The sequence below is a fragment of the Macrobrachium nipponense genome, chromosome 13 (assembly GCF_015104395.2).
Source record: "Macrobrachium nipponense isolate FS-2020 chromosome 13, ASM1510439v2, whole genome shotgun sequence".
Lineage (NCBI taxonomy): Eukaryota > Metazoa > Arthropoda > Malacostraca > Decapoda > Palaemonidae > Macrobrachium > Macrobrachium nipponense.
Window position 1 is genome coordinate 35,627,848 of NC_087206.1, and position 13,689 is coordinate 35,641,536.

The 13,689-nt window shown below is 40.7% G+C and overlaps 1 protein-coding gene across 4 annotated transcripts in view; it reads left to right on the forward strand.

The window, feature by feature from the left end:
• Window positions 1-13,689, forward strand: part of LOC135225738 (dolichol kinase-like) — a 403,642-nt gene that overhangs the window by 355,526 nt on the left and 34,427 nt on the right. For all 4 annotated transcript variants that reach the window (XR_010317080.1, XM_064265131.1, XM_064265132.1 and 1 more), the window contains one exon: window positions 893-1,034. Coding sequence is in view for 3 of the 4 variants with exons in the window: in XM_064265131.1 (XP_064121201.1) it covers window positions 893-1,034 (142 nt within the window). In the remaining variant the exon portion in view is untranslated. The remainder of the gene's footprint in view (window positions 1-892; window positions 1,035-13,689) is intronic.

The following is a 13,689-nucleotide window of genomic DNA, read 5'->3' on the forward strand; positions in this document are numbered from 1 at the left end:
TGGCTAGGTTAAAATATGTCTTTTCACAAAATCTTTCAGAATCCACGCTTATACAACTTACTTCCAATTGTTATTTTAACCTCAGCGCTGGCCTGTATTATTTGGACCCATGTACTATAAGCAAAATGTTTAAGAATGACCTTAAAGATAAAATCAATTACTTAATTACAAATTAGTTACCTTATAGATATTTTCTTTGTATCTGTATGTTTAATGTTTTGTAAAAATGTTCTCTCTGCAAAAAAAAAAAAAATTTACCAAACTGAGATTTATTGAATTGTATTTTTATAATATATTTTGTGGTCAGTTACTGCCCTGTATAATCTTTTAATTGTCTTGTCCCTGCTTCCGAGCAGTTGGACTTGTCCTTTTGTAAACTTCCTAAATTTTACCCCTGTTTTAGGGTAGTCTACTAATTCTCCAGGTATGTTGGAATCCAGATACATATTTTCCTTTACAATTCTTTTCTGTCATTTATACGCACTATTATATTTATATCATATTTATATCAGTCTGCTTAGTAAAGGACCAGAGTCGAAAGGCCTTGCAGCAGCACTCCATTGTTTCACTTGCAGCCATCCCTTTGACTTCATGAAAAAACGAAAGGAGAATAGTGGCGCACAATTCCTCCTGTTTTTGTAACATGCTGGTTTGCATGTTTGAAGTATACCTGTAATACATATACGTATATATTTACTAATAACTTTCTATTTTAAAACCTTCTACATTAGTCCTTATTTGTTTGCATATTATTTTTACTGTTATTGGTAGGTATCTGCATGCATCCTTTTCAGTAAACATGTCTTATGCTATCATAAGTAGTATATAAGGATGTAATCATTCACTGATAGCTTATTGTAAATTAGTTGCTATGGCATATTTCTCAAAACAGGAAAAGCAGCTTAGCGACAACTGTCCTGAGAAAAGTGTACCATTTAGTGATAGTTTTGGTTTTCACTCCTGGTCTGTTATTGGATCCTGCCATTACCCATCTTGCTGCAGCTGCTGCCATGATGCTGTTATGCTTACTTGAGGTTAGTAGAATAAAAGATTCATCAATTGTTTGCATCTGAAAAAGTTTTTTGTGCTGTAGTAGTAGATGTACATTAATGAACAATTATTTTACTGTATGTAAGAAATATTTATAAACAAACCTACTAATCATAAATAGCCAGGCACACCAGCTCAGGAGATTTGAAGAAAGAAACCTCACAACCATTGTCTAGCAGAACAGTTTGCTGGTAGACAACTGCTCATTTTTTCTGTGCTAACCATGTGCAAAGAGTGAGGGAAGAGGGAAAGGGAGGAGGGCAAAAAAAAAGAGAATAATTGGCTTATATAAAGATATGTTTAATTATAAAAGCATTTGTTATTACAAACCAGTTAAACATAAATAGCCTAAATCACAGTTTAGGAGTAAAAAAAAAGTAAATGAACCCTTGAAGAGAAAGTTAGATACAGTAGTTGAAGGAAGTCCAGTCCTTTAAAGGTAGGTGCTGAGGTTGGTGATCAACCTTGAAATCATGGATGTAGTCCCCAATCATAAGAAATACACACTTCTAGTATTCCAGATATGAGGGATTAAATTATGAGAAGGACAAAGGCAAGTGACTTAGATCACTCCCAACCAAAAGTACATGGTCTAGTGGAAAGATATATCCTAGTGAATAAACATCAATAGATTTGTAAATAATGTCACTTAGGTTTTTAGCAAAGGTCTTTTGACAGTGTCAAGTGCTCACTATATGTATATCTAAAAGCCAGGGTATAGTAGTAAAGGGCTTGATCCTCATAAGGTGAGATTCTGTGGAACGAAAGATCTTTACAAGAAAAATCCACATGCCCATGAAATAACCTCCACAACAAACAGGCCAAATAGACCAAGTGCAACACATGGAGACAAAATAATTCAAGTGAAAGTTATGCAATTTTTGCTGATTCTTGGCTTGCTGTGAATAGAACTTACCATACAGCCAAGGGAAATTACAATATACATAATTCCTTGAAGAGGAAACTTAAAGGAATTACTCAACTGCTTCTGTGGAGGACCAAATTGGCATCATCTATCTTTGGGTTAGGCTCATCTTGAGCCTATTCCCACAAAATTTGTATTTTGCTCTAGGGATGTTAAGAAAAATTCTATAATCTTGATATTTAAGGTGAAGATCCTCATGGTTTCTTCCAATTGTTTAATAAAAAGCAAAGTTTCAAGTGTGTTTTTCCCAATATTAGTAGATTCTATAGATTTTCATGTTGACTTAGTATCTTTGTAGATGAGGTCTAAAGGATTGTTAGCTGATAGTCAGTATGCATATAGGAAGCAATTAGATGCCTGCAATGCTCTTTTAGCCTTGACATGCCATCTGCAAAAGAACATTGATAAGGGTTTTGAGTGAAAAGTAATTTAAATAGATTTCAGTGCTGTTTTTTATTTAGGAAAACTCAAGGTACTTCTATTTATAAACTTCAGAATCATAGAGTGGGTGGATACCTTTTAGAATTACTTCAAGATTTCTTAACAAGTAGGCAGCAGCTATTTACTGTTGATGAGATCTTTAGTGAACCAAGACCTAATGTGTGTGTATTTCCACAGGGTAGTGTTCTTGGTCCACTGTTATTTTGTTTAAGTAACTTACCAAGTAATTACATAGCTAAGTATATTTCTGGGCTCAGTTCGTGTTGCTGCGTGAAATAATCCTTTAGTTCATTATTTCTAAGGTAAATGAGCTAACAAATACCAGAGAAAAAATAATTCAAAAAGATGTCAGTATAACTGACTCGCTCACCCAAATAAAAGAAGGGTGTCGGTATGGTAACTGGGGCGAGTGAGATCACTACCACGAACTTCTTGCCATTTAGAATTCTCCCACACCAAAATCCCCAACTGAGAGAGCCGACCCACAGGTCGAGGCGGCAACTCCTACCACTACACCCCACGCCACACCAACTGCCGCGCCTCTGGTGGCCATCCTTTCAGTTAGCGGACTAGGAGCCACACGTGTTTTGGTTTTGATCTGTGTTATCGTGGATTATCCCTATTATTGTTTGAGATGGAACGCGCAGCTATTGCAGCAGCTAAGTTAACCCTTAAACGCCGACTGGACGTATTTTACGTCGACATTTTTTGTCTCTCGGGTGCCGACTGGACGTATTTTACGTCGACATACAAAAGTTTTTTTAAAAATTCGCGGAAAAATACTTTTAGGCCTACCAGCCAAACAGCCAAAAACTCTTGAATCACGCGCCTTGGGGGATGCTGGGAGTTCACAGATCAAGGTGTTGTTTTGTTTACAATCGTTGCGCAGGCGCGCAAGCGCGAATTTCTTTCTTGCCGCACTAAAAAGTATCTGTGACACATCTCGGAAATTATTTCGTCACTTTGACATAATTTTTGTACCATTTTAAATTAGCCGTTACATGGAGTATTATATATGAAAATGTGCGCATTTTTTATGAAGAATACAACAAAAAAATACTCATGATTGTAGCTTTTATCAGTTTTGAGATATTTTCATATAAATAACAATAAGTGCCAAAATTTCAACCTTTGGTCAACTTGACTCTATCGAAATGGTCGAAAAACCGCAATTGTAAGCTAAACCTCTAATATTTTAGTAATATTCAATCATTTAAATTAATTTTGCAACTAATTGGAAGTCTCTAGCACAATATTTCGATTTATGGTGAATTTATGAAAAAACTTTTTCCTTACGTCCGCGCGGTAACTCTTCCGAAAAAATCATACATGCGATTGTGGTAATGTTTGCACCATTTTAAATTAGCCGTTACATAAAGTTTTATATATGAAAATGTGCGCAATTTCATGCACAATACAACTAAAAACAACCCATGGTTGTAGCTTTTATCAATTTTGAAATATTTTCATATTAAAAATGATAAGTGACAAATTTTCAACCTTCGGTCAACTTTGACTCTACCGAAATGGTCCGAAAAAACGCAATTGTGAGCTAAACCGCTTATATTCTAGTAATATTCAAGCATTTACCTTCAGTTTACAACAAATTGGAAGTCTCTAGACACATATTTCGATTTATGGTGAATTTATGAAAAAAAAAACAAAAAAATAACATTTCTTTACGTCCGCGTTGGCGGTAACTCTTCCGAAAAAATTCATACGTTGCTATTGTGGTAATGTTTGAACACCATTTTAAATTAGTCGTACATAAAGTTTTATATGTGAAAATGTGCGCAATTTCATGTGGAATACAACAAAAAAATATTGAAGGTTGTAGCTTTTCTGATTTTTAAAATATTTGCATATAAATCACGATAAATAGAAGGGAAAAAAAACCACGTTCGGTCAACTTTGACTCTACCGAAATGGTCGAAAAACGCAATTGTAAGCTAAAACTTCTTACAGTCTAGTAATATTCAGTCATTTATCTTCATCTTGAAACAAATTTGAAGTCTCTAGCACAATATTTAGATTTATGGTGAATTTTAAAAAAAATCTTTCCTTCCCTCCGCGCGCGGATTCTCCGCCACAAATCTCCGAAATGCGTACGTTCCATTCTCGGAATATTTGCTCCGTTTCATATTAGGCATTTCATAGAGTTTTTATATCTGCAAAATGTGCGCAATTACATGTAGAATAAAACGAAAAATATTTTGAAGGTTTTAGCTTTTCTTATTTCCGAAATAATTGCATATAAAAAAAAATTATATAAAAAATTAAAAAATTCAACATTCGGTCAACTTTACCTAGTCAGATATGGTCGAAAACTGCATTTGTAAGCTAATATTCTTACAGTATAGTAATATTCAATCATTTGTCTTCATTTTGAAAGAAATTGGAAGTCTCTAGGACAATATTTAGATTTATGGTGAATTTTTGAAAAAAATATTTGTTTATGTCCGTGCGTTACGAATTCATGCATTATTTTGTGATAATATTTTCTCTGTGTTGCCTTTTATCGTTTTAACAATGTGTTATATACCATGATCGCAATTTAGTGTACATTACAACGAAAAAAGAAGTAACGCGTTACCTTTAACCGTTTTGTGCACAGCGTCGATTTGAATACAATTATATATTGAAATTTCGTTTTTTGCGCTATCATATATCGCATTATTTATATATGATAATGATAATTTTTTTCATTTCTGATGGTTGCCATACTAAACTTCAGCCAATGACAAAAAAAGGAGCCAAAAATGAACTCTTAATCTTAAAAACTAAGCGCGCTGTGATTTAAAAAAAAAAAATATTTTTCTTTTTTGCTTCCGCGCTCACTCTGAAACACTTCCGGCACACGGGAGACATTTTTTTTTTTACCGCTTCGGCGTTTAAGGGTTAAGTGCCCTGAAAAGGTTTGGATTTAGTTTTGCCAGGGCTTGAACTTGTTTTTACCGTTTTTTTAGGTGCGAATACAAGTTCCCGGTCTGGCGCATGGCGTTCTCTCGCCTCGTGTTCGGTTAGGTTCGAGGTCTCCCATACCTTGGAACCTTTCCTTTCACTTAATTCACGTGTTACTCTAGTCCTTTTTATTTACACACATTGTTGATTTTACTATTTACATCGTTTAGGGGATTTAGCCTACCCCTGGTGTTAGTTCATGCATGCATGTCTCTCTACCTAAGTGTAGGCATCTGAGTGTTTTCCTTTGTCCAGACCCTGGCCATTGCTCTCCTTATTGGCTTAGGCTAGCTCTGAGTGGTAGACTTTTTCTTCGGATTCAGTCGTTCACTCCTGGACTTCCTTTCTCTTTCTCATTATTTTTTCCCCTATTTTCATTATTATTATCGTTATTATTATTATTTTATCGATGTAATAGTTTTTGCTTGTTTATGGTTAGCTTTGGGCGTCCAGCATTATTATAGCCTGGTTCTCTAGTGGTCCTGTTTTCTTGGTCCACCGAGGACTGTTTTTCGCAGTTTTGTTGCATCATCTGTTATACAGTTTTGTTGCATCCTTATTCAGTTTTGTTGCATCCTTATTCAGTTTTGTTTGCACCATTCTGGTCAGTTTGGTTGCATGAGACCCTTGCGTTTTATACCGACTAGGTCAGTTGTGTTGTGTTATCGTACCTTGGTCCACTCTCGATCGCGTACCGCTGGACACCTGTCCCCAGTCGCCTTTCCCCCCCCACCCCCCCCCCCTTTCTTCTCTCGCCATTAGAGTAGAAGGGATGGGGGATCTGTCCTTGCTCGCTCCCTGCTTTAGCTCCACCCGGGCACGGCTCCCTCTCTCCCCACGCGGAGGGAGTAGGGGAGCCTGGACAGGCCATTAGAACTTGGGGGGGCCTCGTTCTCCCTTGAGCTCGGGGGTGCTCCCGGGTGTGGTAGGGGTTTTTTGGGGGTTTGGTTTGGCCTCCCCCCCTCGCTCCGGTTGCGCCAGCATTCCCCGGAGTACACGGGATCTGATTTCTTCCCTCCTCGTTTTACCTCCCCACGACGGACGGATCTCTGGCTCTTCTACCCTGGTGTCCCATCAGTTAGTGGGGAGGGTGGTAGGCTCTGCCAACCACCGGAGCGGATATGATTTCAGTAGGTCCTTTAGCTATCCTTTGTTCCCTCGTCTCCGGCGTTTACTCCTAGGGGCATTCTTCCGGTAGCGTAGGACAGCTTCGCGCTTCGGAGTCGATCTCCGGTGTATCATTCTCGCTATGCTTAAGTTTAATTTAAGTGATTTAGCTTAAGCTTGGGTTCCCTCCCCTGTCCTCCGTTGGAAATTTCCTTTATAGTTATATTTTATTATATACCTATATATGTTTACCTCTAGTTTATGGAATTTCCTCCTCCGGTGTACACCGGAGGAATTGTGTCTCACCTGTTAAACCCAAAGGATTCAGGGGCGGGAGGATTGTGCCCGTTTTTTTTCATCTAACTCCGGCATGCAGCGGAGTACTAGAGTAGCCTTGTGAAGTGTAAAAGTAACCTGATACTCATGTATCTTTCCACTTACAGGCTACCAACTGCCAGCATCCCGGCTGTAACGCCGTGCTACAAGACCCCTGCGGGCATGAGGTCTGCAGGACCCATGCTCCCTGTTCTACCAGTCACGGCAATCTTCAGGTCTGGTTTCACGAAGCTTGCTCTATCTGTTATGAGCTTGTAAACCAGTTTTTGGAGAGAGTAAGTACTTCTGGTCATCAGCACGTTCATGCAATATAAGTTCTGATATATAATTAAGCTTAAGCTCATCTTAGTCTAGTGGTTAAGGATCACCTTTAGACTTAAGTGTTAATAATGACCCTCTCTTTCAGGCTGCCGCAGTCAAGGACGTGGCTTTGGCGACCCTGAAAGCCTGGGTCGGCGGATTTGGTAAGAACGCCGCCAAAGGACAGCCCTACATCCTGGAGAAGAGGATGGCTGTCCTGTTGTTCCCCGGAGGAAAGTCGACGGGGTACGTCGACCCTGCTGTGGCGGCTCCGACGATCGCCGCGATCCAGGAGCAGGTGGAGCAAGCTCTTAAGGAAGGACCAGGCCAGGACATCGTGGCGGAGGTCGCCACTCTTGACATCAACGTAGAGCCTATGACGGTAGGAGTAGATGATTTGTTGGTTGAGGTAGGTACGTTGGACACTGAAGGGCTTCCCTTGAGTGCATCTGGATCTTTATCTCCGGTCCCTTCTTCTTCTTCCTTTCAGGGCTTTACGGGCGCTGAGCTCCCATATAGTGCCCCCGCTGCAAAAGACTCTTAAGAAGACGTCGTCTAAAAAGACTTCTTCGTCTTCTTCGGCTCATAAGTCTACGGCTTCTTACCCCGGAGCAGAGAAAGTGAAAGCCTCCTCTTCGTCAGCTTCACTTCCTAAAGGGTCGAGGAGCAAGTCCTCCAGGGAGAGGTCCCACACTCCTGCGGAGTCAGTGATTTCCCCTTCTACTGCCGGAGCCCTCCCGGCGACCTCGTCAGGCTCTGTGCCTCCGAGTGGTTTTGATCCTGCTGCTTTTTCCGCTGGAATTATGCAGCAGGTGGGAGACTTGGTAGGTTCCTTGAGATCAAGCATGGAACAAATGTTTACCCAGCTTTCGGACAGAATGTCCACCCAAGAGAACCTCCTTTCTGGCTTTAACCAAGCTCCTCCGACTACTTCTCCGACAGTTGGTGCCGGTCATGTTCAACTCCCGGCATATTGACACACTCCCCTGCATTCTCCAATGAATAACCCTTGGAGAGTAGCGGCTTTCGCCCCTTTCAAGGATGGCCTTATCTCCATCCCGGAGTGTGGAACTCGAAGGATTGAGGACTTCGAGTTCCACCCCGCAAATTTACAGCCTCCTTTCATGGGGTATGCCAGGCTGACGGAGGCAGCGCTGAATAGGGAGGACAAGATCCTGAGGGAAACCAGTTCCTATTAATAGCAGGGATCACGCTCAGAGGGAATGGCTTCACTGCTTAGAAGACTGGGATTGCATTAAAACCAGGCTTCAAGCTTTTAAGAGCCCTTTCATGATCTTCACGACGGAAGAGGAAGCACCACTTCCCTTCCTGAAGAAGATAGCCGATGTCACCATCCAGGCAGGCTTGAAAGGTGAACCATTGCCTCAGCTAAGAGAAGCAGACCCCACATCTCCTCTTCTCCCTTTGTTTGGCGATATGTGGGAGGACTTGCCGGCCACCTTTACGGTGGGTAAGTTTAAACCGGACTGTGCCATGGACCAGTTCGGCGAGAAACTTCCCAGGCTTCCGGACAACCTCATCCAAGCGGAGTTCGAGGCAAGGTCCAGGTTGGCAAGGACATTGAACACAATGGTCATGACGGAAGTAGCGGCCCTCTCCTATGCATCCGAGCCGCTCTTCAAGCTGTTGGCAAAGTCGCAGACTCATACAGTCCAATCGGACTTGTATGAGTTTGTGGTGGCAAGAGTCAACTGCCGGAAACATGTCCTCCAGGAAGCAACGATTAGGCACGAGCCAAATAAGTTGCTTTCTTCCAACATTTGGGGAGCGGACCTCTTCCCGGAGTCGGCAGTTAAAGAGGTCCAGAACGAAGCGACGAGACTCAACCAGAGTCTCAGAGATCGTTGGGGCCTCTCTGCGAAAAGGAAGTAGGACAGTTCTTCTTCAGGGAAGAATATGAAGACGAAGAGGTTTCAACCATACCCAAAGAAACCACAGCACTTTGTCCAGACAGTCTCGGCAGTCCCGGTCACCCAACCAAGACAACCCGTTGCAACGAAAGGCCAGACTCAGCCCATCCTCTTGATCTCACCTCAGGCACAACCTTCCACCTCTTACGCTGTTTCTACGGCGTTCAACTCGGTGTATGAAGGCCAGGCCTTTCAACACTTTAACCGGTTTGCCAGGGGAAGCAGGGCCAGAGGTGCTTTTCGCCAAAGAGGAGCAGGCAGAGTCATTAATATGGCAAGCACTTCCGTGGTGGACGTGGAGCTCACCCCGCACAGCAACAGTGAGATCTCCAAGGTAGGAGGGAGGCTGTTTCTCTTCCGGCACCGGTGGGGGTTCAGCAAATGGGCACAAAGTATTGTGTCAAAGGGTCTGGGTTGGAGCTGGATTGAAGGCCCCCCTCCACCCAGACCATTCCTTCAACTTCCATCGAAGGAATTGACAGATTATGCAGAGGAACTCCTTCAGAAAGGAGCAATATTGAGAGTCAAGCATCTAAAGTTTCAAGGTCGCTTGTTCAGCGTGCCAAAGAAAGGCTCATTAAAAAGAAGAGTAATCTTAATCTTAGACTTGTCCCAGTTAAACTTATCCATTCGCTGCGACAAGTTCAAAATGCTGACCATCTCGCAGGTACGGACCTTACTTCCCCGTGGGCCGTCACCACCTCTATCGATCTTACAGACGCATACTATCATATCCCAATTGCGAGACAGTTTTGCCCTTACCTAGGCTTCAAACTAGGAGACCAGGCATTCTCGTTCAAGGTGATGCCCTTCGGACTGAACGTAGCTCCCAGGGTATTCACAAAAATAGCGGAAGTAGTTGTTCAACAACTAAGGTCGCAAGGGATAATGGTAGTAGCGTACCTTGACGATTGGCTGATCTGGGCGTCAACCGTCGAGGAATACCGCAAAGCCACAAAGAAAGTGATTCAATTCCTGGAATACCTGGGGTTCCAGATAAACAGGGAAAAGTCAAGACTCACTCCGGAGTCTCGATTTCAATGGCTCGGCGTTCAATGGGACTTAGCCTCTCACAATCTGTCAATTCCGGTAGCCAAGAGGAAGGAAATAACGAAGTCAGTAAAGCAATTTCTAAAGTACAAATATGCTTCAAGGAGAAACCAGGAAAGGATCCTAGGTTCTCTCCAGTTTGCTTCAGTGACAAACGTCTTGATGAAAGCAAAACTGAAGGACATAAACCGGATTTGGCGCTCAAGGGCAAATGTCAAATCCCGGGACAAGTTGTCAGCAATCCCACGAATCTTCGCAACCGTCTGCGTCCATGGACACAGTCGAAGAATCTGTCCATGTCCGTGCCTCTTCAATACCCTCCTCCGGTGTTAACCCTCTTATCCCGAAGCCCTAAAAATCAAAATCTCTCCTGTATGCCGGCGCCGGTTTGGAGTGAGCGTGGAAGCGGAAAAAATATTTTTTTCAAAAAATCACAGCGTGCTTAGTTTTGAAGATTAAGAGTTCATTTTTGGCTCATTTTTTTTCCATTGCCTGAAGTTTAGTATGCAATCATCAGAAATGAAAAATAATATCATTATCATATGTAAATAATGCGATATATGGTAGCGAAAAAAAAAAAATTCATAGATAATTGTATTCAAATCACGCTGTGCAAAAAACGGTCAAAGCTAACGAGTTACTTTTTTTTTTCGTTGTATTGTACACTAAATTGCAATCCTTTTGATGTGTAATACATAGTAAAACAATAAAATCAACCCCGGAAAAATATTATCACAAAATGATGTACGAATTCCGTAACGCGCGGACGTAAAAAAATGTTATTTTCAAAAATTCACCGTAATTCTAAATATTGTTCTAGAGACTTCCAATTTGTTTCAAAATTAAGACAAATGATTGAATATTACGATACTGTAAGAGTTTTAGATTAGAATTGCAGATTTCGACCACATTTCGGATGAGTTAAATTTGACCGAATGTCGAAATTTTTATATATATATTTTTTTATATGCACATATTTCGGAGATGGAAAAAGCTACAACCTTAAATTATTTTTTATTGTATTTTTCATGAATTTGCGCACATTTTGATATATGAAACTCTATAAAAAGGCTAATATGAAAAGGAGCAAATATTAGGATAATGCGATGTACGTATTTCGGAGACTTGCGGCCGCGAATCGCGCGCGTAGTGAAGGTAAATATATTTTTCAAAAATTCACAATAAATCACATATTGTTTTAGAGACTTCAAATTTGTTTCAAAATGAAGAAAAATGACGGAATATTACTAGGCCGTAAGAGTTTTAGCTTACAATTGCGTTTTCAACTATTTCGGTCGAGTCAAATTTGACCGAACGTGGTTTTTTTCTATTTATCGTGATTTATATGCAAATATTTCGAAAAAAGAGAAAAGGTACAACCTTCAATCATTTTTAGTTGTATTCTACATGAAATTGCGCACATTTTCATATATAAAACTTTATGTAACAGCTAATTTTAAATGGTGCAAACATTTCGACAATCGCACAAAAAATTCTGATTTTTTCGGAAGAGTTACTGCGCGAACGTAAGGAAAATGTTTTTTTTTTTTTTTTTTCATAAATTCACCATAAATCGAAATATTGTGCTAGAGACTTCCAAGTCGTTGCAAAATGAAGGTAAATGAGTGAATATTACTAGAATATAAGAGTTTTAGCTTACAATTGCGTTTTTCGACCATTTCGGTAGAGTCAAAGTTGACCGAAAGTTGAAATTTTTGCACTTAACGTTATTTATATGAAAATATTTCGAAACTGATAAAAGCTACAACCATGGGTTGTTTTTTGTTGTATTGTGCATGAAATTGCGCACATTTCCATATATAAAACTTTATGTAACGGCAAATTTAAAAGGGTGCAAACATTAGGACAATCGCACGAAAAAATTTATCGGAAGAGTTATCGCACGAACGTAAGGAAAAAGTTTTTTCATAAATTCACCATAAATCGAAATATTGTGCTAGAGACGTCAAATTTGTTGCAAAATGAAGGCAAATGATTGAATATTACTATAATATAAGAATTTTAGCTTACAATTGCGTTTCTCGACCATTTTTGTAGAGTCAAAGTTGACTGAAGGTTGAAATTTTTGCACTTATCGTTATTTATATGAAAATATCTCAAAACTGATAAAAGCTACAATCATGAGTATTTTTTTGTTGTATTTTACATGAAATTGCACACATTTTCATATATAATACTTCATGTAAAGGATAATTTAAAATGGTGCAAAAATTATGTCAAAGTGACGAAATAATTTCCGAGATGTGTCACTGATACTTTTTAGTGTGATAAGAAAGAAATTCGCGCTTGCGCGCCTGTGTAGGGATTGTAAACAAAACAACACCTTGATCCGTGAACTCCCAGCATCCCCCAAGGAGCGTGATACAAAAGTTTTTGGCTGGTAGGCCTATAAGTATTTTTCCGCGAATTTTTAAAAAAACTTTTTTGAGCCGACGTATGATACGTCCAATTGGCATACGGGAGACATTTTGACTCGACGTTTAATACGTCCAATCGGCGTAAGAGGGTTAACTATCCACACAGACGCTTCACTAAGCGGCTGGGGAGGGTACTCTCAGTTCAAAAAAGTTCAGGGAACTTGGTCACCGCAGTTCCGCCAGCTTCACATAAATGTATTGGAAGCCATGGCAGTATTTCTCACCCTGAAGAGGCTCCTTCCACCAAAGAACTCTCACGTAAAATTGGTTCTGGACAGCGCAGTAGTAGTTCACTGCATCAACAGGGGAGGATCTAAATCAAGGCATCTGAACCATGTCATGATAGCCATCTTTTCCCTAGCGGACAAGTACAAATGGCATCTTTCCTCCACCCACCTAGCGGGAGTAAGGAATGTGATAGCAGACGCTCTATCCCGGTCAGTTCCCTTGGAGTCAGAATGGTCCCTAGACAACAGTTCGTTCCAGTGGATATGCCGGAGTGTTCAAGTGAACCACAAGCTTCCATGCTATGTGGCTCCCAACCTGGACCCTCTGGCATATGCCACAGACGCTCTGTCCATAGACTGGAACCGATGGAAGAAGATTTACATCTTTCCTCCAGTGAATCTTCTTCTGAAAGTTCTGAACAAACCCAGGACTTTCAAGGGACCAGTGGCCCTAGTAGCCCCGGACTGGCCGAAGAGCAACTGGTACCCTCTGCTTCTGGAATTGGGTCTTCGCCCTCAACGGATTCCCAATTCCAGACTCTCTCAGTCAGTACAAATGAGGACTGTGTTCGCTTCCTCAGGAATTCTCAAAACCCTAACTTTATGGACTTCATGAAGTTTGCGGCTAAAAAAGATGCAGGTATAGATCCCCAGAATATCCTTTTCCTGGAATCAGATAAAAGGGATTCAACTCTGAGACAGTATGACGCTGCAGTCAAGAAGTTGGCATCTTTCCTGAAGGAATCAAACATCAAAACCATGACTATTAATTCAGCTATATCCTTTTTAGGTCTTTGTTTGAAAAAGGGTTAGCAGCTAGCACTATTACTACTAACAAGTCAGCCTTGAAGAAGATCTTCCAGCTGGGTTTTAATATAGACTTAACAGATTCTTACTTTACGTCTATTCCCAAGGCTTGTGCT